At 42.8% G+C, this 26,249-nt stretch overlaps 1 protein-coding gene across 5 annotated transcripts in view; it reads right to left on the bottom strand.

Annotated features, from left to right (window-relative positions):
* The window catches only part of BTBD8 (BTB domain containing 8), a 48,901-nt gene extending 23,393 nt beyond the window's left edge, over nucleotides 1-25,508 (bottom strand). Inside the window, exons 1-5 of one of the 5 annotated variants that reach the window (XM_079981013.1) lie at nucleotides 25,179-25,508; nucleotides 21,925-22,122; nucleotides 5,728-6,032; nucleotides 4,119-4,236; nucleotides 3,151-3,240 (exon numbers count right to left, since the gene is read on the bottom strand). In XM_079981013.1, the coding sequence (XP_079837139.1) occupies nucleotides 3,151-3,240; nucleotides 4,119-4,236; nucleotides 5,728-6,032; nucleotides 21,925-22,122; nucleotides 25,179-25,330 (863 nt within the window). In that variant the 5' untranslated portion in view covers nucleotides 25,331-25,508. Of the gene's footprint in view, nucleotides 1-3,150; nucleotides 3,241-4,118; nucleotides 4,240-4,478; nucleotides 4,616-5,727; nucleotides 6,033-21,924; nucleotides 22,123-25,178 lie in introns of those variants that run through there. The other 4 variants (XM_079981014.1, XM_079981015.1, XM_079981016.1 and 1 more) reach the window with 4 other exon arrangements.
* Nucleotides 25,509-26,249: the final 741 nt, after the last annotated feature.

Raw genomic sequence — 26,249 nt, 5'->3', positions numbered from 1 at the left:
TGGGGCTAGCACAGAAGCCTACTGGGCCAGTTTGCAAACAATGACACACTACAGTAATTACTCTGTGCGGATAAGAGAAGGGTGCATGTGAGCCCAAGCTTTCTTCCAGATTTGTTCTCATAGAACAGCCATGTACAACACATTGATCGCGAGCCCTCAGTGGACCGCAGGATTGTTTCTGGTCCATCGCAGGGCCTTTCTCTGCAACCTCAGATGCAGCAGCAGCCGCCACCGCCAGTCTCCACAGCAATGCAACCCTGAGCAGCGCGCACAGGGAGACAGAGGGAGGTGCGAGGGAGCTGGGGAGAGGTCTGTGCAGTGCTGCTGGAAAAGGGGAGGTGGGCTTAGTGCGGGCAGGCACTATTGGGATCCACATCAGCTGTGCGGCTCCCTTTGACAGGGGAGAGACAGAGAGAAGCTGGCTCCTCAGATCTGTGCAAACTAATAAAAAAATACAGTTTGACTTTTCTCAGTTGTTTAGTTACTTGTCCATCTAGTAACTATTTGGATCTGTCATAATGATATCCAAACATAACTACTGTATCTGTGAAATAATGATCCATCCATCCATTTATTTACTTAACAAATGACTTCAAACGGTGGTAGATCACTGCCATTTTTTGATACTTGTTGGTAGATCACAGCCAACTTGTGGTTGGACGTGCCTGTCATAGAACAAAACCATGATGTGGCATTCTGGCTGAACCAGGTCAATGGGTCTTAAGCTCCATCATCAGAAATACTGAGACTGTGGTTACAACTGATGCACGCTGGTGGTGCTGCCTGACTTCCAGCCAGGACAATAGGAAAAGCGGTCACGGGCTTTATCGCAGATAAGATGCATCTGACTCGGCTGTATCAAGAAGTGTTCCCAAGCTTCCAAGTGATCAAAAGTTATGGGATGTCAGTTGAGAAAAAAAAGCATCCAGCATCACACCACCAGGTATACACAACCATGTTTAACATATGTAAGAGCAGAAGAAAGCTAGTTTTTATTGTCACTTCGTCATCACAGTGCAATGACAGCTTTATATCCCCACATATGTGCACAGCAAACCTCATGTTTACTCCGAGGAAAATCTCACTATGCTGAGATGGATTTTATTCAAAGGGATGGCTGTATAATATTGCACAAATTAAAAGTCTGAGCACCTGTACAAGGAATGCTCAGTTAATGCGTTTTCTAAGGTGACAAGGAAAGCAGATTTGGAGTTTTATGAATCTGTAATTCTTAATCCACAGTCAAGTGTTAAGTAATCCATGAACCAAGGCAATCAGCTTGCTTTGCTATTCGCCATGTGCGCTGCTCTTATTGTAGAAATGGCTACAAAAACCTGCTTAAACTGTTAGACCTACAGTGACCAGTACAAGCCCAGTGACAGCTCCCAGGTAAAATGGGGAAAAGCCTCAAGAATCTGCACTCCTCTCTGGAGCACCAGGCCCAACTCCCAAGTATGGTTGAGTAGTTGCCAGCCCTGATTCAAGGCTAACTAAAGCTTCCCTTAAACCAGGATATGCAATTGTGTAACATGTCATTTAAATGGGGTAACCACTTCCTAGGAAAAAAAATCTGAATTTACATATAGACCACAACAAGCCAACAAGCACTAATTGATAGATACCATGTACCAAGTCCTCACCAAAAAAGGTACTGGCCAAGTGGTCTCACACATAATGAAAGAACTAGTAGGAATACAGCGCCCCCATACATTGTTGTTGTTTAGTCGTTTAGTTGTGTCCGACTCTTCGTGACCCCCTGGACCAGAGCACGCCAGGCACTCCTGTCTTCCACTGCCTCCTGCAGTTTGGTCAAACTCATGTTTGTAGCTTCGAGAACACTGTCCAACCATTTTGTCCTCTGTCGTCCCCTTCTCCTTGTGCCCTCAATCTTTCCCAACATCAGGGTCTTTTCCAGGGAGTCTTCCCTTCTCATGAGGTGGCCAAAGTATTGGAGCTTCAGCTTCATGATCTGTCCTTCCAGTGAACACTCAGGGCTGATTTCCTTAAGAATGGATAGGTTTGATCTTCTTGCAGTCCATGGGACTCTCAAGAGTCTCCTCCAGCACCATAATTCAAAAGCATCAATTCGTTGGCGATCAGCCTTCTTTATGGTCCAGCTCTCACTTCCATACATCACTACTGGAAAAACTATAGCTTTAACTATACGGATCTTTGTCGGCAAGGTGATGTCTCTGCTTTTTAAGATGCTGCCTAGGTTTGTCATTGCTTTTCTCCCAAGAAGCAGGTGTCTTTTAATTTTGTGACTGCTGTCACCATCTGCAGCGATCATGGAGCCCAAGAAAGTAAAATCTCTCACTCCCTCCATTTCTTCCACTTCTATTTGCCAGGAGGTGATGGGCCCAGTGGCCATGATCTTCATTCTTTTGATGTTGGGCTTCAGACCATATTTTGCGCTCTCCTCTTTCACCCTCAATAAAAGGTTCTTTAACTCCTCCTCACTTTCTGCCATCAAGGTTGTGTCATCTGCCCCCATACATAACCTACCCCAATAACATCCCCGGGCGCTGGGAGAGACATGGGCGACAAGAAAAACCTCTCCCCAGAGATGATACCCTTATTCCAGCATCGCAATTCTGGTTTTAAATGGGTTCCCATTAGCCTTACGCATGTTTCATATCAGTGCCAACACATATCAGTGCTGACGGAGGCATGATGCTCACCTGTGTGACACTGCCCAACCCTGTCACCCTCGCAAGCTGGCACCTCTGCCCCTAACTGTTCCCCTACAAAGAATTTGTTTCAGGATTTGTTCCAGGGAGGCAAGACACAGCAATGTCTTTCCAACATTGCCTTCATAATTTGTTTACTACCCATCTAACAGGCCAGCAAGTCATGCTAAAAGCAGAGAAGGGACGTTACTTGCTCATTGAATTTAATTGCAATGCAGAACTTTCCCATTTTTAACTCTTCCAGTTGACGGGTTGATGCAAATAGATAGATGCGGGTTCTCAATTCACAGAGGTTTCCCACTAGCCAAAATTTAGGACTCTTGCTCAAAATATACTGCACCAAATAGGAGAGTCAGGACAGATTAATTTGAATTGCTTGGTATGCAGCATGGCTGCTCTGCATTTGCAGTGATTTTAAATTGCCTACCTTTGCTCCCATACGACTTGCAAAACAACTTACCCTTGAAGAGTGATGTGCTCTTGAGAGCTTTCGGCCCAGCTCCCATTCAGCATAGCAGCAAAGTAACAAGATCTGGCACATAAAATGGCCCTGAGAGAGGGAAGGGTGGGGTGTGGGGGGGGGGAGTAAACATTATTCTACTAGATACAAATATTTATTTTAGGAAAGCTGCTAAAAAAGGTTGAAATTATTTGCCCTTTACCTACTAATGCGTGTCTGCTCACTGCATACTTATTTCTCCCAGGATCCCTGGCAATTTAATCCTATTTGTCACAGAATGTGGAAAAATGCTACCATTCTGAAATGCCTCCAGTTAACAGCTAATCCACAATTCATTTTCATTATCCACAAAACAAGGCAGGAAGCAGGTCTCAAATTCTTAGGCACCTGGGGTTTTCTCCCACTTTGAACACAGAACACCACAATATTTCCCCATCACAGATCTTTCATCTTCCTTCCAAATGAGGAAATACCTCTTTTGAGGGCAGATCTGCAGCTTAACAGTAATTCAGCTATTAACACTCTACAATTTTTTCAATATGATTTATTCTGGTAAAAGGTTTGCTTATTTATTTTGAGGACCAAGAGCTTTAAGGAGCAAGACAGCTGTATTCTTTTTCTCTCGCTCACTAAACCTAGCTTTCCTTGCAGGAGGGGAATATTTAAAAACTCAACACACTGTTGCTGAATCAATGCCAGTTTTCATCTAGTATTAGATTAGCTCTTCTCCATCTAAGATCACACATATTGGACTGTATGCAATGCAACCTACTGAGAGTAGTCCCACTGATATTAATGGACATGACTAACCTAAGTCATTAATATCAATGGGTCTACTCCACTGACTCCAAGTATAGCTTAATTAGACACAACCCACAAACATTTCTAAACGTTGTTCAACCCACCCCAAAAACGCACTAAGCTTCTTCTTTTTTAAAAAATAAATAAATGCTAGTCTCTTGAAGTACCTGTGCACTTGAAACTGTTTTCTGTCAATCCATATAGTAAGATCCGAAAACCAAGATTTCTTGCAGAGCATCAATAGGTCTTTTCCTAAGCAAGATGCTGTTTCTATTTTAGAATCATCTGGAACAAAGAAAAATGACTTGTTATGAGACCATTCTCCACCATAAGGTCCTGAAATAGAAACATATCCTAAAAGAGAAGCTCTGTGGAATTTCACATTAATAAAATATACAGCCTCAGTAACATAGGAAACAGGTAATAAAAAAGGATCTCTGAACATCTCTAAAACCTCAATCCCTCCGAAATGCATGGGGAAAGAGGTGTGTGTTCAGTTGCTGACAAATGTTAACACTGGCACTTACAGCACTTTGTAGGGGAGTTTATTCCACAGAAAGGGATACACCCTGATACTTTCCCCCAAGCATCCAGAACACCCTCAAGGCCTCCCCTGGAGATGTTAATTCCCAGTCCAGTCAGTAAGAGTAGCATTGGGATCATGAGTTTCAGGGCCATAGTGTTTGCACTATGCTGTACCACTTGTTCCCAATATAAAGCCACCAGGTGTGGTCATTAGTTGTTTGGGGGGCGAAGTGTCATCAATGGGCTGATGCCATCCAGCCCTATTTCTATGTAACAGCTGAGTCAGGGGAGGCTGTCCATGATCTGGACTAGGGCTGGGCAATATATCCATATATTGTCCAAAATCAGTTTGAAGTCCGTATCGTGATATCAATTTCATAATTTTTTGACTTGGCAATATATCGCGAATCATAGTGTGGGAGTGCACTACGTGAAAATCACAATGTGAGGGAAACCGTGAAGCCAGCCAATGCTTCTCTCGATTCCTGCAGCCCCTGGTAACTCAGCTCAGCTCTCCCCTGCCTTCTGCAAGGGGCAGCGAATCACAAGAGTAGACACCGGCAGAAATCATGATGCAGGAAAAACCGTGATACCAGTCAATGCCTTGACACAGCTCCACCCTTATTTCAGACATGGTGATATATGGGTATATCACGGTGTCTAGCTGGTGATATCATGTTGTTGAAAACCAGATATCGCCTGGCCCTAATCTGAACAGTTGTGGGCTGGATGAGGGTCAATAAATGGAGCTTGAGCCCAAAGGCATTATGGACTGGCGGTTCTCATGTCCGGGAAATGGTCTGTAATCCTAAACCCACTTTGGAGAAAGATGAACTCACCAGGACTTCTGAAGAGACTTGTGTAGGACTGCACTGTTACATCTTGCCTGCAGGCTTACAATATGCCTTGGTTGTTGTTTTTATTGATCTTGTGTGAGCCTCAGGGTACCTTTCCAACGGAAGAGTGGGCTAACAATGCTTTAAGCAAACTCCGTAACTCCACAAAATGCTCGGCACTACAGCATCTCTGCTCTTACACAATAGGTGGGTGTAAGAGTTGCTGTGGCTACACATCCCTACAGTCCTGTCTAAACAACGCAAGGCTCATTACTCAGGAGCCAAGTTACAGCGAAGAATATTAAACTCGACATTGCAAGCGCAGCAACGGCAAACCTTGTTTCAGATGGTTAACAAACCCACACTGGCATTTAAGTAACAAAAGGAAATCCAAACACCACCGGTTTAACCTCACCTGACACAACTGCATTGCCTTCAGCATCAACAGCAGCAGCAGCAGCAGCTGCAGCTTCTTCTCCAGGAATTTCATTTGCAATAAAAGGGGAAGCAGCAGCTTCTGTTTCTAGGGCTCCGCTTAAGGAATACTGATAACCAGATGTCCTTTCATGATTTTCTAGGCACTGTCCAGCGAATATTTCACCATTCTGCAGATTGCTGACATCCACACTTTCATGTTCCTTTGTGGAGCTAGGCTTTGATATTTCTTTCTTGAGAATCGCTTGCTCAGACTCTTTGACGTTTCCGGATGAATACACGACCCTAGGAAGAAAGAGTCAGGCTGTAATCCCATGCGCATATATTTGCAAGGGAGTCCCACTGACTTCAATGGGACTTGCCTCTGAGGACGCCTGCAAAGGATCAGACTTCATAGAAAGTTTTATGCATTGCATAATTCAAAATGTGGTTTTGACTACCAGATCTCGTGAAGTTAACGGTTCCTATCCTTAAGTAGTTGTCCAAAACAAGTAGCAAAATAGAAATCTAATAATACCACAATACATTGCTTTACTTGCCCCTCCATCTCAACCATTTCGGTAAGTGAGGCTGCGCCAAACACTAAAACCTAATTATATTTTAATATACAGAGTACTCAGAAATCCAAGACATTTTAAAAACAGCAGTTATCCAAGTTAATTCAATCAGGAGAAAAAATATCTCTTTTTTTAAAAAAAAATAATATTTATTAAAATTTCCAATAAAAACATACAAATACAAAACAACTACAATAAAGACAAACACAAACAAAAAACAACAAGTATAATTTAAAAACTTATTTTCTCAACCTAATTTCCCCGACTTCCTCATACCTCACCGTTTTGTATTCTAGTTTCATTATCCCATCAGCAACTCCATTCCCTTATTTCCCCAAATTTTTTTACAAATTCCATTCCTTTTCTTACTCTAATGTCTCTGAAAACCACAATGTTTTTAAATCCATGTCAATCTAACATTCTTTAATCTTGTAATATTTGTTAAGATAGTCCTTAAATTTCTTCCAATCTTCTTCCACTGTCTCTTTCTCCTGGTCTCGGATTCTGCCCGTCATCTCTGCGAGTCCCATGTAGTCTGCCATCTTCATCTGCCATTCTTCCAGAGTGGGTAGGCCTGATGTCTTCCAATACTTTGCAATGAGGATCCTTGCTGCTGTTGTTGCATATAAAAACAAAATTCTGTCCTTCTTTAACACCACATGGCTGACCATACCCAGGAGAAAGGCCTCTGGTTTCTTCAAGAAAGTGTATTTAAACATCTTTTTCATTTCATTATATATCATTTCCCAGAAAGCCTTTATCCTTGGGCACGTCCACCAGAGGTGAAAGAATGAACCTTCATTTTCTTTACATTTCCAACATTTGTTATCTGACAAGAGGTAAATTTTTGCAAGCTTGACTGGGGTCATGTACCACCTATAGATCATTTTCATAATATTTTCTCTCAAGGCGTTACACGCCGTAAATTTCATTCCGGTGGTCCACAACCTTTCCCAGTCAGCAAACATAATGTTATGACCAATATCTTGCGCCCACTTGATCATAGCTGATTTAACTGTTTCATCCTGTGTATTCCATTTCAGCAGCAAGTTATACATTTTTGATAAATTCTTAGTATTGGGTTCTAACAATTCTGTTTCCAATTTAGATTTCTCCACCTGGAAGCCAATTTTCTTATCCATCTTATAGACCTCCATTATTTGGTAATAGTGAAGCCAATGTCTCCCTTTATCCTTTAATTTCTCAAAGCTCTTCAATTTAAAATTACTACCCTCCTGTTCTAAGAGTTCCCAATATTTCGGCCATATACATTCCATATTAAGTTTTTTCACAGCTTTTGCCTCCATTGGCGAAAGCCACCTTGGAGTTTTGTTCTCCAGTAGGTCTTTATATCTGATCCACACATTGTACAATGCTTTCCTGACAATATGATTTTTAAAGCCTTTATGAACCTTAACTTTGTCATACCACAAATATGCATGCCACCCAAAGAAGTTATTAAAACCTTCTAAGTCTAGAATGTCTGTGTTCTTAAGGAGCAGCCAATCCTTCAACCAGCAGAAAGCTGCTGATTCATAGTAAAGTTTCAAGTCTGGCAGGGCAAATCCCCCCCTTTCCTTTGCATCAGTTAAAATCTTAAATTTTATTCTGGGTTTTTTGCCCTGCCAGATAAATTTAGATATATCTCGCTGCCATCCCCTAAAACACTCCATCTTGTCAACAATTTGTAGTGTTTGAAACAGAAATAACATTCTAGGCAATACATTCATCTTAATAGCTGCTATTCGACCAGACAAAGAAAGCTTCAAGTTTGACCAAATTTCTAAGTCTTTTTTCACTTGGTTCCAACATTTCTCATAATTATCTTTAAATAAGTTCAAGTTTTTAGCTGTCATATTAATCCCCAAATATTTTACACTCTTAACCACAGTTAAACCTGTTTCATCCTGAAACCTCTCCTTCTCTCTTACTGTTAGATTTTTCTCTAAAACCTTAGTCTTTAATTTATTTAATTTAAATCCTGCCACTTGGCCAAACTCTTGAATTAATTCCAAAACCCTTTTCGTACTAGATTCCGGCTCTTGCAATGTAAGTACCAAATCATCTGCAAATGCTCTCAATTTATATTGTCTCGCTCCGACCTGAACCCCTTTAACCAGCTGGTCTTTTCTTATCATGTTCAGCAACACCTCCAGGACCGAAATAAAAAGTAGTGGGGAAATTGGGCACCCCTGACGTGTCCCTTTTTCTATCCTAAGTTCTTCTGTAATAACATTATTTACAATTAGCTTTGCTTTTTGTTCAGAATAAATTGCGCCTATACCGTTTTCAAAACCTTGGCCTACCCCCATCCCATGGAGATTCTTCTTCATAAAGGTCCAAGAAATATTGTCAAAGGCTTTCTCCGCGTCCACAAATATCAAAACAGCTTTTGTATTTATATTTACTTCTAGCATTTCCAAAATGTCTATTATATTCCTTACATTATCTGATAAGTGTCTTCTCGGGAGGAAGCCCGCATGATCCCCATGAATCTCCCCCATCAAAACTTTTTTCAGTCTCTTAGCTAAAATGTCAGCAAAAATTTTGTAATCCACATTTAATAAAGATATTGGGCGGTAGTTCTTCAATTGAGTCTTTTCAGTCTCTCTCTTTGGTATAAGCATAATATAAGCCTCTTTCCACGTATCAGGTGCCTTTTTCCCCTCAAGGATTTCATTACATACTTCCTTCAGTGGTTGTATTAGCCATTCTTTTAAAGCCTTGTAGTATTTGGAAGTCAGTCCATCAGGTCCCGGAGATTTGCCTAGTTTCATGTTTTGAATGGCATCTTCTATTTCTTGTTCAGTTATTTTCTGATTCAGAAGCACTTTGTCTTGACATGAGATTTCCTTCATCCCATTTTTCTTCAAGAATTGTTCTATATCAATCTCTTTTTCTGGCCCTTGTGCATATAATTGTTTAAAGTATCTCTGGAAGCAGCTTCTGATTTCAGTTGGATTGTTAATGTTCTTTCCATCCACTTCTAAATTTGTCACTGTATTTAGTTTTTGTCTCTTCTTCAATTGCCAAGCCAAAAATTTCCCACATTTATCAGCAGATTCAAACGTTTTCTGTCTCATTTGTTTAATTTTCCATTCTATTTCTTGGTTCATCAATTCCATGTATTGAATTTGATATAATTTAATTTCTCTCAAAATCTCCTGAGACTTTGGTTTTGATCTCAATTTCTTTTCTCCTTCTTTAATTTTTTCTAAGATCTTATCTTTTTTCTCGTTTTGGCTTTTCTTCTTTATTGCATTCTGTTGTATCAAGAAACCTCTCTGCGGTAAGGCAGACTTCCCTTTTGTACCTTTCCCGCGGTGGCCAATCTTTTAAACTTTATGATCCAATCTAAATCTTTAAATCTTTACTCTTTAAAGTCCAATTAAACTTTTAATCCTACTCACGAGTAGATGCTTTCAGAATCAATTTGCCGGAAGAAATCAGCGCTCTCCGATAATGGCGACGCGGCTTCGCTCCACAGGCTGGGTAGCGGCTCTCAGCACCGCGCTCCCCCCGACACCGTTCCGGAGCCTTTAAAAAGGCTCTTTCGCAGTTCGGAGGGGTCGTAATGGTACCCGCCGAGCCTCCTTGTTTACAGGCTTCTGCACCTGTAATTTTTAAGGGTCCCCGCTTCGCCGTAGCGGCAGGACCCGAACCCGCGGAGCAGGCTTCTCCCGGAGCTCCGGGAAAAGTCCGCCATCAATCGCTGGCGCCGACCGGAAGTCTCGGAGAAAAAATATCTCCCAGGTACATCTTAAAAGTGTATTTTCCTAATAGCACATCTGCTAGAGAAATACAGTGGTGCCTCGCAAGACGAAAAGAATCCGTTCCGCGATTCTCTTCGTCTAGCGGTTTTTTCGTCTTGCGAAGCAAGCCCATTGGCGGATTAGCGGATTAGCGGCTTTTAGCGGCTTAGCGGATCAGCTGATAAGCGGCTTAGCGGCTTAGAAAAAGGGGGGGAAAGGAAAAAAAAGTCGGAAAAACTCGCAAGACATTTTGTCTTGCGAAGCAAGCCCATAGGGAAATTCGTTTTGCGAAGCGCCTCCAAAACGGAAAACCCTTTCGTCTAGCGGGGCGTTCGTCTTGCGGGGCACCACTGTAGTACTTTACAATGCAACATCCCTGAACCAAACCTCGTCCATGAGGCTTCTGCCATCTGGCTTCTTAGTTGTCATTCTAGAAATAAAAAAGGGAGCTTTAAAGGATGGGCAATTCAAGACCAGACCAGGTTCCCAATCTCTCTGAAAGTGGCTGACGAAGGAAACAAATTGCTGATCAAGAAACTTGTTGTTGCAGATTTGATAATGGGGGAAGAGCCACACCTCCATGGTACTGTAGATCAAAAGTTCAACGTTTAATTCCCAGAATCTCCAGGTGAGGCTGGGAGAGAAATCCTCACTTGAAAAAGGGGAAAGCCACTGCCAGACCATGCGAAAAATACTGGGTTCAATAGACCAATTGCCTAACTCAGCATAAGGCAGTTTTCTATGTTCCTATGCACAATCATAATTCAATAGTTTCAGAAACTATTCTACAGGGAGGGTCCATGCATGCAACAGAGATTATGCTACAACTATAACCATTTTTTTTTTTTTTTTGGTCTGCTTTTTCCCCCTGTGTTACTTTCTGGCCTATTTAAAAAGCAAACTTGTACCGTGCATTGGAAAGAAAACCACATTATCCCAGCGTAATCAGATTCAAGCAGACCTAGTGAGAGAAGATGTACATAAAATACAGGTGCATGTGAATATGCACAGGAAAAAAAGCACGACCCAAACATGCCAGATTATAACTTGAAGATCCTGTGATGTAGACTTAGAATGAGCAGCCCTTTGGATCACTTCCTGGTTTTCCCCCTCTAAAGTGTTCATTTACTGCCAAAGATAACAAAAACAGCCTCATCAGTTCTCAAAGTCTTTTACAACAAGACAGACCAAAGTGTCATGCAACCTTCAAGAAAGCCATAAAGGGCAAGGGTGTTTAAAAAACAAGAAAAACAGGATTGCCTCTGAGTAGCTAAATAACTCAGGCTACTTTTTTGGGGGAAGACTTCCAGAGAACTATTTCCTTGAAAGACTTGCTTGGCAATATGCATGAATTTATGGAGTGTTAAAGAGTATGCTGTGTCCTTTAAGGCATAAACACTCTTGTCCAAATCTGTTCTGAAAACAACCTCCAGACAGACATTCTAAACTGTGCGCTGCAATCAGATGAAACTTGTCTGTATTTATTAGTCAATTTATAATAATTCCAGGAAAATACAAGATAATCTTCCTGCCTGGAAGCTGTAACACTCCGTTATCAGACAGTCATCTAAATTAAGGTTGCAAAATTCTTCTCCCCTTTGGGAGAGTACGCTGACTGGACTGCTAAAATCTTGATCATCACTTGTAGGGTTGACAGGCTTTCCAACAAAGCAATAAACAAATAATGACTTTGGCCTATGCAGGAAAGGAGAAATAGTCATTTCTACATATTCTGTCACACTCTAGCATGACCAATAAACTGATTGCAAGCTGTGAAGACAAGTCCACGTTTGATTCTCATTGCCCAAGGGGCACAGGTTTATTCAACAGACCAAGTCCCCCAAGGGCACCCCATAACTTCCTCCCATAGATTGAACAGCTGCCGTTCATTCTTATGGGGGAAAGTACAGCATTTGGGGGACGTGGGTGGCGCTATGGTCTAAACCACAGAGCCTAGGACTTGCCGATCAGAAGGTCGGTGGTTCGAATCCCTGCAACGGGGTGAGCTCCCATTGCTTGGTCCCTGCTCCTGCCCACCTAGCAGTTCGAAAGCATGTCAAAGTGCAAGTAGATAAATAGGCAACACTCCGGCGGGAAGGTAAACGGCAGTTCCGTGTGCTGCTCTGGTTTCGCCAGAAGCGGCTTAGTCTTGCTGGCCACATGACCCGGAAGCTGTACGCCGGCTCCCTCAGCCAATAAAGCGAGATGAGCGCCGCAACCCCAGAGTCAGCCACGACTGGACCTAATGGTCAGAGGTCCCTTTACCGTTACCTTACAGCATTTGGGGAAGGGAAGAAGAAAGTCTGTTTCCTTCCCCTCTCTTAAGGTAGCTCTAGGATTATGGGGAAGAGGACTTATCGTTTTAAAAGTTTAACCCCACAAAATCTGCTCCCCCATTTTTGTTTAAGATTCCTTCTTCTCCTGCTTTTCCAGCTGGAATGCTTCTTGCTGGAAGCGGGAGGAGAAGCAGCATCACATACCTCCTCTTTGGATTCTGGAGTTATGCTTGGCCCATGAGAATTGAAACAGCTTTGGGAAAGCAGGTCTGACTCTGTCCCATGCTCTACCTAAAGACACTGGGGTCAACCTTCTTTTTTATTTAAATCACTACTTACCCACATGCATTGAATTACAAATCATTCTGCAGAAAAAGACAAGATGCAGGTTTTCTGTAAGATCACCCCGAAACTCCTGGGAGCATACAGAGGCACCTTTAAATAGGGGGTCAGTGCCATGTTTTTGTGAACTCAGCCTCCCTCAGTCACTACCCCCCAAATGACATGTGCATTTGCCTCTGAATCAAATACTCATTTCTCTTCTTTGCACTTCTCCATGCACATTTGACAAGCTGTCTCCATCTCTAAAAAAACAAACAAAACACCTTGCAGTTTATCCAAATACCTGGAGCAGATTAGTAAATCTGGGGAGAAAACAGCTACACATTCACCCTAAAAGACACATATGATGCAAAAGCTTTCAACTGTTGCAACGTAGTGCCCTCCAGATGCTGTTGGACTACAATTCCCATCATCCCTGACCACCGGCCATGCTGACTGGGGCTGATGGGAGTCGGAATCCAACAACACCTGAAAGATTCCATGTTGGCTACCTCAGGCCTCTTGGGTTAAAACAGCAGTGCATCTCACTGTTCCCTTCCCCTGCTGTTCCGTCCAAAGACTTAATGCAACCTATAGAAACAATATTTAAAACTCTCCAAAGATCCTGTTAAACACACACACACACACACACACACACACACACACACACACCAGCAGTTCAGCAAGAAACTGAATATAAATAAAGCATAAAAACTAACAGACCCTAAGAATCTAAAGTCAATTTAATGTGGCACTAAAAATACATCATTCTTGGCAGCAGGTAAGCTTCTCTGGGGAAGAGCATTTCATGGTCGGGAAGAGATGGTCAACAAAATGCTGCCAACTTTCCATCTCTGACTATCCCATCCACCTCAAGTTAAACACATACTTTTGCAGCAACTAGGCCAAAAAGACAAAAGGCGTTAACGTGGGATGAGACAAGATTACAGAGAATCTCCTCCAGTTAAGAGCACAGGATTATTAACTAAGGTTTTATTAGAAATAATGAAAGCATAACATTTCAGCCAAAGAAATAAAGAGTCCGGAATCAACACCGGATTTTGGGTGATTGGGGGGGGGAGGAAGGTTCCCCTGAGAGGAGTGGCCCAGCCAAGGGGGTGCAAATTTGAGAAGATCCATAGCTGAAGAGGTGTCAAATTTTGGCTTTGTACAGAGCACCATATTACGAAAGATTACCAAAGTCTGCTCCTGCCAGAATGACCCTTCTTTCATATACTTGCCCCGGCTAATATAACAGGCAGCTTAGAGATCTCTTACACCAGGGGTCAGCAACCTAAGGCCCACAGGCCACAAGCGGCCGATGGGGGTCGTTTAACCGGCCCATGGACCCCCACCGCCCGCTTGGGGACCTCGCCGCTCGCTTGGTCGGCTCCCGTGCGCTGCACTAAACTGGTGCAGAGCAGAGCGGGGACTGCCTTTTGCGAAGCTGTGCACGCCTCCTCTGCACCGGAAAGAGCGTTTGCGCATGCATGTGTGCGCGCATTCTGGCCCGCTGCAGCATCTGCGCGACCGTAAACCGGCCCAAGCCACAAAAACTTTGCTGACCCCTGTCTTACATGGTTACAGAACATTTGCAGCAAGATGTGGTAGCTTTTGAGTTAGAAATCCAAGTCCTCTCTGCAGAAGGTGCAGCATGGAATCCATGGAGCGTAACTTCTGCTGTCTGCAGACTGAAGACTCCTAGCAGCAGACCTGGAAATTTAGCCATGAAAGTGACACTAGGAGATGACAACATTAAGGAATGGTTCACCAGCATAGTGCATATTAGCAGGGCAAATCTGGGCTGCGCAAGCCCAATGGACAGTGTTGGGCGGATGAAGCAAAAGGTGGCAGTAAATACCAATTACTGCTAGATGGGAGAGTTGTTGGTTTTCTGTGCTCCATTTTTGGCCTTCACAGAGGCATCTGATTGGCCTCTGCAGGAAAGAGAATGCTGTGTTAGATGGCCCTATGATCCAATCCTGTGCTTATGGACCTTCCTCATACACAAAATAGCTGATTCTAGAATTTCTTCTGGATCTGCTAGACTGAGAGCACATTTCTATTATGGAGCAGAAGGAAAACGAAACAGCATTGAGACTTCCATGCCCCTTCATTCGGAGACAAGGTATACATCACTTTGAATTTTTCCATTACAAACAAACAATAGCTTTAAAAATAGCATGTAGAACAGAAGCTAAAAGGAATGACAGTCTTAGCAGTAAACAAGCTAAACGATACCAGCCATTCTGAAGCTGCTCGAGACAGGAAGCTGAAATGTCTATATAAAAAGGAGGACAGAAATACAGGAGTATTGAGAAAGCAGGCAGACTATGTACTCATGCTCTGTATTTTAATGCAAGTCGGAAGCTTCTGTGCTTTTTGAAGTAGGGAGAGTTCTCCGTACATTTCAATCTATTATAATTGGCCAGGTTAATAAATGTTTAATATTTGTGGAGTTCTCCGTATCTGCCCAAGAACGCTGCAGTATTCCCTGCTGCATTGACCTAGCCACGGGAGGCAGCACTCACTGATCTCACAACAACTGAAGCACATTGGGAGCAAGATGCTGTGTTGTGGAAAACAACCCATGTCGCCTTCACTCTCTTAGAGCAGACCAATTCCCGATAGCAGCTACTAATGCAAAATAATAATAATAATAAAAAATCCTGCAGAAGTCCTGCCTTTCAGAAAATTCATACATGGACAAAGGCTTGCTTTTATAAGAAAAAAGACTGTCTAAAAACACAAAAGCTCAACAACGTTGGGTTGTCCGTTCCAAAAGGTGGGAGTTCCTGCACCTCTTTTTCTAGAAAAAAAAGCAACAGCACTGTAGACGGTATTATTTGCTTTCTGCTCAGTGGAGGTCAGGTGACACATTGGAGCCAATATCTATACACAACCAATATATATTGGTTGTTTCTTAGCACAGACCCAGGCCACCAAGCCTGAGCTTCTATAGCCACCAGCCACTATGAACTACCATTGGCAGGACTGGCAGCAACAGCAGCAGATGTGTTCTATGCTTATGATAGTATTTTATTCTCTTGGTAATTATGCTGTTTTAAATTATGTGCATTTTATATTTGACTTTATTTAGCAATGTTTCCTCTTGAAATGTTTAAGATGATTAGTTTTCACCCCTTACCTGCTTTAAGTCTGATGTGTTCAGTTTATCCGTATGCTTTTATCTTATGCTGGTCTGTGACCAAAATAAAGATTGATACCGATATTTAATATTAAAGCTGATCTGTGGTGGTCGTGTAAACATGCTAGAGAGTATTGGGAAATGATCATAAAACTCACATTTCCCAAAAGACCAGAGGCCTTTCTTTTAGGGATGATAGGCGATGACATTCCAAAAAAGGCACTCAATGTCTTTCTGTGTGCGACTGCGGCAGCTAGAATAGTATATATGGAAAAATGGAAAGAAGAGATACCCCCGAAGGAAACTTGGCCAAACAAATTGATCGAATACATAGAATTAGTAACCATGAGCATGAAAACTAAAGAATAAGGACAAGTTAAAGAGGAGTGGAGGTGTTTTGGAAATTATCTTAGAATGTACAATATATGATTTAACCTATAAGTACAAGTTAACCTATGAGCAGCAGATAACATCAAAAAAGGAAGACTTGAGACGATAATGGGTGAAATATTAGAATATGCAGCAGATCAAGATTTCCATAGAATGTCACAGAGAGATGGATTGGGAAGTCTTCCAAAAAGAGGAGTGATGGATATTGTACAATGTGTGCATAAAAGCTGCTAAAACTGCATAAATAAAAGTTGTTTTTTTTAAATGAAATGTTTAAGATTTGTTTGTTAACTTTGTATGTACAGCATAAGATACATATTCTATAGGTGACATCCTTTGTAATGTTTTATTTTGAAATCTTTAAGATGTTTTTGTTTTTACTGTTAATTATGTTGCCTTGACTGTATACTTTATATTTGACTTCATTTTATTGTGGCTTGGTTCCTTTGATGTTTTAATGTGTTGTAACCCGTTTTGAGATTTTTTTCCTTAAAAATATAAAGCAATATAGAAATGAAATAAAATAATAATAATAATAACAACAATAACAATAATAATAATAATACAGTGGTACCTCGGGTTACAGATGCTTCAGGTTACAGACTCCGCTAACCCAGAAATAGTACCTCGGGTTAAGAACTTTGCTTCAGGATGAGAACAGAAATCGTGCTCAGGTTAAGAACGGACCTCCGGAACGAATTAAGTTCTTAACCTGAGGTACCACTGCAGGTCCTAGGAGGAGCCCATATGGTGAGGCTGAGCTGCACTCCTGATCACTGCAGATCACCCAGATGGAGCAGCAACATTGGGACTGTGCAGCTGCACTAGCAGAGCCAACCCAGTGCTCCCGCCACCTGAACATGCACACCCAGGCAAGCAGCAGGGACAGCCCTGTTCGGAAGGCAGTTGTGCCCCATCACACGGGCTGCTACTGGAGGGCTCTCTAAAGCAGATGATTCTGTCTCGGTTCCTCAGTCAGACCAACCTGTCCCAAACAGAATCATAGAACTGTAGAGATGGAAGAGACCCTGAGGATCATCTCATCCAACCCCCTGAAAGAATACACAGCTGTCCCATATGGGGATCGAACCTGCAACCTTGGCATTATCAGCACCACACTCTAACCGATGGAGCTATTAAGTGGCTGGTGAAGGGGTACAATGGGTAGGAAAGAGTAACAAGAGGCTGTCGCCAGTGACCAGCAGCTCTGGATAAAGGGAGTTCTTGCGCTGTTATTGAAGTCAGTACTGTGCAAATAAAGGATTTATTTACCGGGTAAATACCTTGTGAATCTACCAAGAAACTTGATGATAACCAGAAGTTAAGATGGACAGGAACAAACTGTTGTCAGGAACTGGTACAGTGGCACCTCGGGTTAAGAACTTAATTCGTTCGGGAGGTCCGTTCTTAACCTGAAACTGTTCTTAACCTGAAGCACCACTTTAGCTAATGGGGCCTCTCGCTGCCGCCGCACAATTTCTGTTCTCATCCTGAAGCAACGTTCTTAACCCGAGGTACTATTTCTGGGTTAGTGGAGTCTGCAACCTGAAGCATCTGTAACCTGATGCATCTGTAACCCCAGGTACCACTGTATTTATAACAAGAGGACACCAGCAATAGACAAAGCCCATTAGAGACTCAAAGAAGTAAGTTGGATTTGTGGTTTGGGTGATGTTGATTATATGGGGTAATGAGGCTCCAACTGCAAACATTTTTCACTAAAAATGTCAAATTTGAAATTAAGGCTGCAATCCTACATACCATGCTGAGTAGGCATATGTAGGACTGCATCGTAAGCTTTATCTTCCTGAACATTTTTGAAGAATGGGAAAACAATTAAGACAGAATAAAAGAATTGCTTTCAAAGACGAATTAAAATAAGTCGGGCGTTTGAAAAACAAAGCTTTAAATACATAATTTTTTTTAACTGAAGGACACAAGGATGAAATAGAAGATACCCCCTCGCCCCCAAAATAAATTAAAAATCCAGAAATAGGATTACCGCCTTTAATAGCTGCTGAAACTGATAAAAATCCTTATTTCCTCATATAGATTTTGTTTCATTTCGCAAGCTACAGATAGCGATAAGGAAATTCAATTACGCTTAAAGACTCCGAGTCACAAAAGTAAACTGTACAAATAGACTGAAATCAATTTCAACAAAACTGGGCTAACTTAACAATATAATCAGACCTTACAGCATTACCAACATTTACAATTTCTGTTAACGTTATAGTGTAGATAAGGATCATAGCCTAGACTTGCAAATATTTGCATAACCACATGTTACTAGTTTTCTTGTGCAAATCCTAGTATAGTAGTAGTATAGTTTCTGACCACAGCTTTTTTTGCTGCACTGCAGTACTCCTGTGATAAAAGCCAATGGAACTCAGGATTCAGTTCCAGTTGTGTAAAAAATATCCTGCATGACTTGGCAATGTTAGCAAGACCTCTCTATTTCTCAAAGAGGGAAAAATTAATTGTTGGGAAGAATACATCATTTTACACCTGCAAATTTCTCCAATGTGGATAAAATGCAAATCCACAGTCTCACACATTTCAAAATCCTGCCTCTTCATTCTAATACCAGAGGCTTGGTACAAAGAACCAAAACCGAACTCTTTGCTAATAACCACAGCAAAAACACTGGTTTCCAAATATTGAAAACCAACTGAGTACCTGCTCCTGATAAACAGCCTGTCAAACTGAGACAGATGGCAAATATACTGAAAATTACTTTCATTCAGCTGAAAGGAGACATATTCACAAGAGATTCTTTTTAGTGATAAATAAGCTTATTTGCTATATATATTGGAATGCTAAATTTGAACGATAGTCCTGTCAATCTATTGGTTTTTCCTTATTAAAGTTTTCTGGGAAGCTTTTGCATATTTGCATTTCAGAATACAGGGGGAAATTATTTTCACACACACAGCTGTAATGCAAAGCTTTGCCTTTGCTGTCTGCTGGGAAGAGTAAAAATTCCATTGCTCTATTTTTCCAAAGCTTCCTGCATTGCACCAATTCATTCAATTATGCAGCTGCTAATTGGAATTGACAAAAATCTTTTACTTGTCAAGCTGTACGTACAGTGAGAACAGCATTTCTCCTTTTTAATTGGTGGCACGGCCAATGGCATTCACACTTAGATTTGCACAGGTCCTACTAAAAACCAGAACACTGTCAAGTTTACAAGACAGAAGGGTAAGAAATGGAATGGATTTTATTTTATTTTTTAAGTAGGAAAACGGGGAATAATTACAGCAGGGTGGTTAAAATTAAAATAGGAATTCACGGTCTTCTACCTCTAACCTGTAAAGCTGATGTAACTACTGTTTTGCCCCATCTAAATATGGGCAAATAATAATAATAACCTGGTAATCAAAAACTGTGGTATTCCCTGGGAATCTCTGTAAAAGTAGGATGTCTGTTCTAAAAAGTAGCTTGAATTAGCATAGCCTCTTCCCTGCAGGCCTGAAGATCACATTTAATTAAGCAATATGCTGCTCACTCTTTACATTACAAAGGGAATGTCTAATATGCAGTTCTCCAATATACCACAGGCTCTCAGCGGCCATGTCACTTAACCTCAGTTGAAGAAGCCTGTCAACAGAAGAGACTCCCACTCAGCAAGAGCAATAAAAGCATCAATCCCGCTTTTCGCACATTTCATGTAGCAATTGGCTTCTGGGCCACATAAAAAATGACCTGCCCTGCACCCTTTGAGGAACACCAATCCTCTAAAGGAGAGGATTAAAGAACCAGAAAATTATCTAAGAAGGTGTCTTGATTTTGACAAATTACCCAGTCTTGATGACGAGTGTAACATTCAGCACAGCCACAAAGGGAGCCTCTATATTGTAATGAGCTCTCCTAGGTGCTGGATTTGTGCAAAGACACTTAGGAACCCCAGGAGGATTCTAGCATCCCCAACACTGGCGGGCTTTACACATCTGTAAATTGGAACCATTCACTTGTTTGGAGCAAAATAAAGGTGCACACTTGCAGACAACCTCAGGACGAGCTAAACCACCCTCTGGCAACCTCAGAAATTAGCCAGGCACCAGGTGCTGGTCCATTTGGGACCATGTGGATGTTGGCAAATAACCGCTCCATCTGGCTGGCCCCTCCACCTTCCTTAAGCAGGTCAGAAGAATTACTTATTTGTTGCATTTACATCTCACCTTTTCCTCCAAGGAGTAAATGGCTCATCCTCCTCAATTAATCTCTACAGTGACCTTGTGAGGCAGGTTAAGAGGTTGCGACTGGCTCCAAGGTCACCCAGTGAGCTTCAAATTTGAACCCTGATCTCCCATGTCCTAGTCAGACACTCTAAGCACTACACCACGCTGACTTCCTATATTTCTTCTGCTATGGGGCACTAGGTAAATAAATCTGGGGAAAGCCAAATGTCACTTAAAGAAGCTTCTGAAGAGTTTCCTGGAAGCTGGCATTTGTTTTATTCTGGGTTGCTTTATTTGATCTTTTAATGTGTTGTAAACCTTTTTGAGATTTTTTTTCTTTAAAATATAAAGTGGTAGAGAAATTAATAATAATAGTAGTAGTAGTAATAATAGGAAGTTCAACTGCAAAAAAGGTGCCTAGACATTCCATTGTGGAAACCGTAACTTAGGTTTAAGGTGCCATTTGGCGATTAGATTATATATCTGAGTTTCTAACACTGCCTCAGAGTCTCAGATCAAGGGCATTCTACCACCTCTCTGAGGTACCAAATTGAAGTAATTTTATAAATTCATGAATGGTGCATAAATTATTGGATATGCAACCAGTAACTTCCAGTGGAGTGAGAGAGCTGGAACAAGGAACAGAGACCAAACACTGAGGCCTTGCTCCAGGTCGCCCACATCACCCAATAAAATTGATTGGTGGTAAATTTGGTACAGACAAAAGAAAAATACTTTCTCACAGAGTATGTAATTTACTTATGGAACTAATTGCCACAATGTGTGATAGTCAGGGTCTTAGGGTTGCTCCCCAAGTCACACACTTACTCTCAAGTAGTGAGCATAAGTTTGCAGAAAATGTAGAATAGACATTATAGTTCTTTCATATATCCTTGGTGAAAACATTTAAAATTCTAAGAAAGAGAAGAGTTTCTCTCCCACATACAAGAAGCATCTCTAATGAAAAAATAAGCTTTTTAACAAAGTCATCTAACTAGCCAGTAGGCATGAGGAAATGCAGTTTCATGGAGAAAGCAGACCATTGTTACTCAATGCAAATCACACCTCTTTCCATTTAATTCCTGAGTACTAAGACTATCCCAAAGTCATCTTGCAGTTAAGTACACTCTTACAACTTGCTGGCCATCACTCTGTCAGCTACCACTTTTACCTCCACTTTAGCTACCTCCCTTCCAATTTCATATTGTCAAATATTAAGAAACAGACGTATCAAAAATATATATTCTGGTCTGTTGATGATTGGTTATGGGTTCATATCTACAGTGTTTAAAAAAAGGTGGGGCATCATTCTTTTAACATATCGTAGAGTGGGGTGGGTGGGAGAATTCACTCTTCCCAAATTCCTTATTCCCCAATCTAAGTATCAGGATCATTCCTTGATGCCTAGAGAACCATTATAATTGGACAAACTGATGGTCTGCTATCAAAACTACCAGGCTGAAAACAAGTTTCTTAACTGTCACCAGATCTATCACAATACTGGCTCGAACTACATTTTTTAAGGGGGCAGGTGAGAGTGGAAACTTACTGCAGGAATGTTTTAAATTCAGAGGGTTCCAAATTCTCCAGATACAAAACTTCACCATGGTTTGGACTGTTTAACACTCTTCCAGCAACATGGGAGAAAAAACTGGGAACTCTTGCTAGAAGCACTCCCTTGTGAGCTCGGAAGAAAGCGCCGCCAACATGGAAAGTGACATCAGTTTGGATTTCTTCCTTAAGAAGCCTGTGAAACACAACAGAGAGAGCATCACACATTGAGCTCAAAATGGAGTTCAGAATATGTTTCTTTCTTGGATGTCTAAAAGTGCTATGCTTGCTCACTTCCATCCTCCAATAATCAGCTACCCAGATGGTAGGTGACACTGAAATGAGCTGGAACAGGAGTAGCACCAACAGCCAGGATGACTGGTCACCTGCTCAGTACATACCAACCTGTGGAGGTGCCCTCCTATTCCTCCTTGCTGTCCTGTTCACCTGTGTGAGCTGACAAGAGGAAGCCACAGTGCCTTTTGCTTATTTTTCCTCCAGGACAGCTGCACAGACAAGACCCTGAGAAAAGGCGCAAGCAAATGGGCACTGGAAAGAAAAGGAAGTGAGCAACTTATAGAAGGGTCCCCCACAGAGATTTTGCCCAACAGCAACCCCAAACCTGGCGCCAGCACCGGATTGGACTCACATCTGGCTGTTCGATAATACGAACAATCAGGCCCATTGCAAAACTCACTTCCTCTCCCGTATTTTCTCTGTCCTCGCTTCTTGCTATTCCAAGACTTGCAATTTATTTCTTTACCTTTCATTTCTGTTTAGCTACTGGCAAAGCTGTAGCTTCAGAGAGCAGATGAGGCAAGGAGCTTTTTTTCTTGCTGAGATTCTGCACAGAGCCACAATTCCTAGCATGCCCTGGGAAGAACCGATTATTTAACTACTCTAAGAATTGGAGCTCTGGGAGGTCAATACGGGTCTCCTAGTGACTCTAAGCAATTCTGAACCACCTACAGCTCCCAGAATTCTTTGGGGGAAGCCATGACTGTTTAACGTGGTATAATGCTGCTTTAAATGTATTGTGCAGACAGGAGCTCAGACATGCCAATAACAGACCCACTGAAATCAATGGGATTTAAGTTAGCCGTGACAACTACTTATGCCCCATTATTTCAGTGGACCTACTTGGAGCATGCTGAAGCCTGCATCCATCCCTTGCTTTTTCTCAAATCTTGAAAACTGCAGCTTTCTCCAAGGAGTGGAGAATGGAAGTGTCATGAAGTAGTGATTCTGTAAACAAGTATCGCTGGGTGGGGCCCCTCAGGCAGGTGCTAGCAATTAATCCCCAAAGTGGGAGCACTTGATGGGGCTGGCTGCCAGCATTCCCCAGCCCCTATAAATCTTTGAGTTAACCTGCCGAGGGGAGGAGAGAACACGCTGTAGATTAGGCTGCCGTCTGATGTCTGTAGCTGGTGCAAGAGAATATGCCAATAAAGTCTGATAACCCATTTGGTCCCACGTGCGAATTATTAGAAGCTTGGAGGGAGGACTCGGGAAAGCGACCTCCTCCTTGATAGAAAGTTCTTTCCAAAGCACTGATGGAAAAACAGGTCCCAGAAGAGCATCCCCTAGCAATTAGTCTCCAGGGAGGAACAATTATTCCATCAGCTGGAATAGCTCAGACGATAGCATATGAGGCTCTCAATCTCGGAATCATGAGTTTGAAGCGCCACGTTAAACAAGAGATTCCTGCGTCGAAGGGAGTTGGACTAAATGACTCTCATGATACCTTCCAACTCTAAAATTGCATGATTAATAAGCAACCCCGTGTGACGTTAACATATGAGAGTGCTGGAGGTGAAATAGTTAAACAGGTTACTCAGTCAGAACCCAGGGGGTGGAGTCAGAGGGACTATAAAACCAGCTCTGGGAGGGGCGAAGGGAGGAGTTCCTTGGGAGTTGGGTGGTTGGTTGGAGTGGGAGTGAATTGGGATAGAGTCTGTGGGTAGGTTGAGGTAGTGTAGTGAAATAACCTGAGTCAGGAACAGTTAGGAGCTAGGAAGACAAGTAAATATCTGAGAGGTGGTTTAGTGAGTGGGAGCAGGTAACGGAAGTTATAGGTCTGGATAGGCACCCCATGATTGTAATTGACTGATACTGTTTATGAAACCACACATTTGTTAAACTGCAATAAATAAACAGAAGTTTATGTTCCAATTTAACCCTGACTGGACTCAGTATTGTACCAGGTAGGGCTTGGGTGGTGGCACAGTGATCAATAGATGTTGAAATGTCCAGGGACCCTGAGTGATTGCCACACCTTGGTAAAAGGGTTGTGTGCACAGGGCTGCGTGCATGGCCCTGGCACCAAAATTTTTGGTTGCCTGGCCCCTTCATGGGGAATTTTGTGGGTGCTCAGGCACCTATGCCTGGTAGTCTCCATAAAAAAGCTCAGTCAATTGCACTAATAACAGTTTATTTGCTTACTTTATATTATAATGGAGAAATCGCAGTGCTTTTATACTTCAATGGTTCTATTCGTGCATCACAAACACCTTGGGTGATTTATGAAGAAAATGGGGTGGGGGTGGCAAAACTAGCAGGCGCCACACCGGGGGGGTGGGGGGTTGTCATGTGCATGTTGGGACTGCCTGTGCTGTTGCTTCCCACACGCCCCTCTAAGCAACCCGCACATGGGAAGAGTGACACCGGGATTTAGTAATGCTAAGAAATTTGTGCAGATTGGCCTGAAGGAGAGTGCATGTGACCCCTCCCCCCCTTCCTTGTACCAAGTCTAGGGCTGCCACATGTCTGGATTTTCCTAACAGTACTGGGGTTTCAAAGGCGGAATTGACATGGGGGGGGGGCAATTTCCAAAAGGTGGCCCTTTGTTCTTGATCATAGGTAAGTCAATCAAGTGTTTTTGTAAAGAAGAGCTCAACAACTGTGGGATCTTCCTAAAAGAAAAGTCTCAACAATTTGGGGGTCTTCCTAAAATGAAGCTCCACAATTTGGGGGTTTTCCTAAAAGAAAAGTCTCAACAATTTGGGGCCTTCCTAAAATGAAGCTCCACAATTTGGGGGTTTTCCTAAAAGAAATGTCTCCAGAATTTGGGGATCTTCCTAAAAGAAAAGTCTCCAGAATTTGAAGGCCTTCCTACAAAGAATCTCCACAATTTGGGGGTTTTCCTTAAAAAATAAAAAAGCTCAATAATTCCGATGGTTTCCTCAAAACAAGCTCAACCATTTGGGCGGTATCCTAAAAGAAAGCGTTCGCCCATGTTGGGTCTCCCCCTACCTCTCCACATCCTGCCTCAGCCGCTCAGCCACCGCCTCCTTCAGCCTCCGCCTCTCGGACGAGGCCTTCTCGCCGCCGCCGCCGCCTTTCCCTTCTCTTTCCGCGGCCCTCGCGGGGCCCTTGGACGAGGCGCCGCCGCCCCAGCGCGCCATGAAGCCGGCCAGGCAGCCCGACTTCCGGCTCAGAATTAGCCGACGGTCCCTGAGAGCTGCGGCGCCGCCTCGGCCGCTCGCGCTCCGCTTTGTCTCCCCCACGCCGCAACCGGCGCTCGGCGAAGGGAGCGTCTCGAAACTCTCGCCTTCTGTTTAGAAGCGGCGGCCAGAGAAGAGGCCCACCCCTACCCTTCGCCTCATTGGGCAGCGGGGAAGGAGAAGACCAATCGCGAAGCGGCTCTCCGTCGAGCCCCGCCTCCGTGTTGTTTACCATCCTGGGGCGCACGTGGTTTGGTGCGGGTGGAGGCGGGGAGAAAAGAAGGGGGCGGCGGGGCTTGGCTGCAGAAGGATCCCTGTGATCCGGAGCCGCGGACTCGTATAGAAAGTTGGCAGGAGTGTCATTGGGACAGGGCAGAGGAGAAGTAGAGATGGGTGCTGTTTGAATTCTGATCTGATGCCCTGTTAGCTAGATTTCCATGAAGTACTTTGTTTAGGGTTGCCATTTTTCCTAAAGGAAGGGGGGGAAAAGTGTTGCATGAATCGGACATGGTTGGATCTGCTTCTCAGTGTGATTTTTCCATATGGATTGAAAGGGAATAAAAAACTTTTTTTAGGAAGACTCCAAAATTGTTGAGCTTTATTTTAGGAAGATCCGGAAATGGTTGCGCTCCCCCCCCCCCCAAAAAAAAAAACCCGTGATTTTTCATTGATCCAGGACAAAGCGCCCTTTCGGAAATCCCCCTCCCCGCATATCCATTCAGACTTTGACATATGGCAGCCCTAACTTTGTTAAGAGTGCAGAGTTCTTAAGGGTAAAGGTAAAGGGACCCCTGACCGTTAGATCCAGGCCGACTCTCGGGTTGCAGCGCTCATCTCACTTTATTTGCCTAGGGAGCCGTCGTACAGCTTCCGGGTCATG

The sequence above is a fragment of the Podarcis cretensis genome, assembly GCF_951804945.1.
Source record: "Podarcis cretensis genome assembly, chromosome: 6".
NCBI classification, from domain to species: domain Eukaryota; kingdom Metazoa; phylum Chordata; class Lepidosauria; order Squamata; family Lacertidae; genus Podarcis; species Podarcis cretensis.
This window is presented reverse-complemented; position numbering and strand designations above follow the sequence as displayed.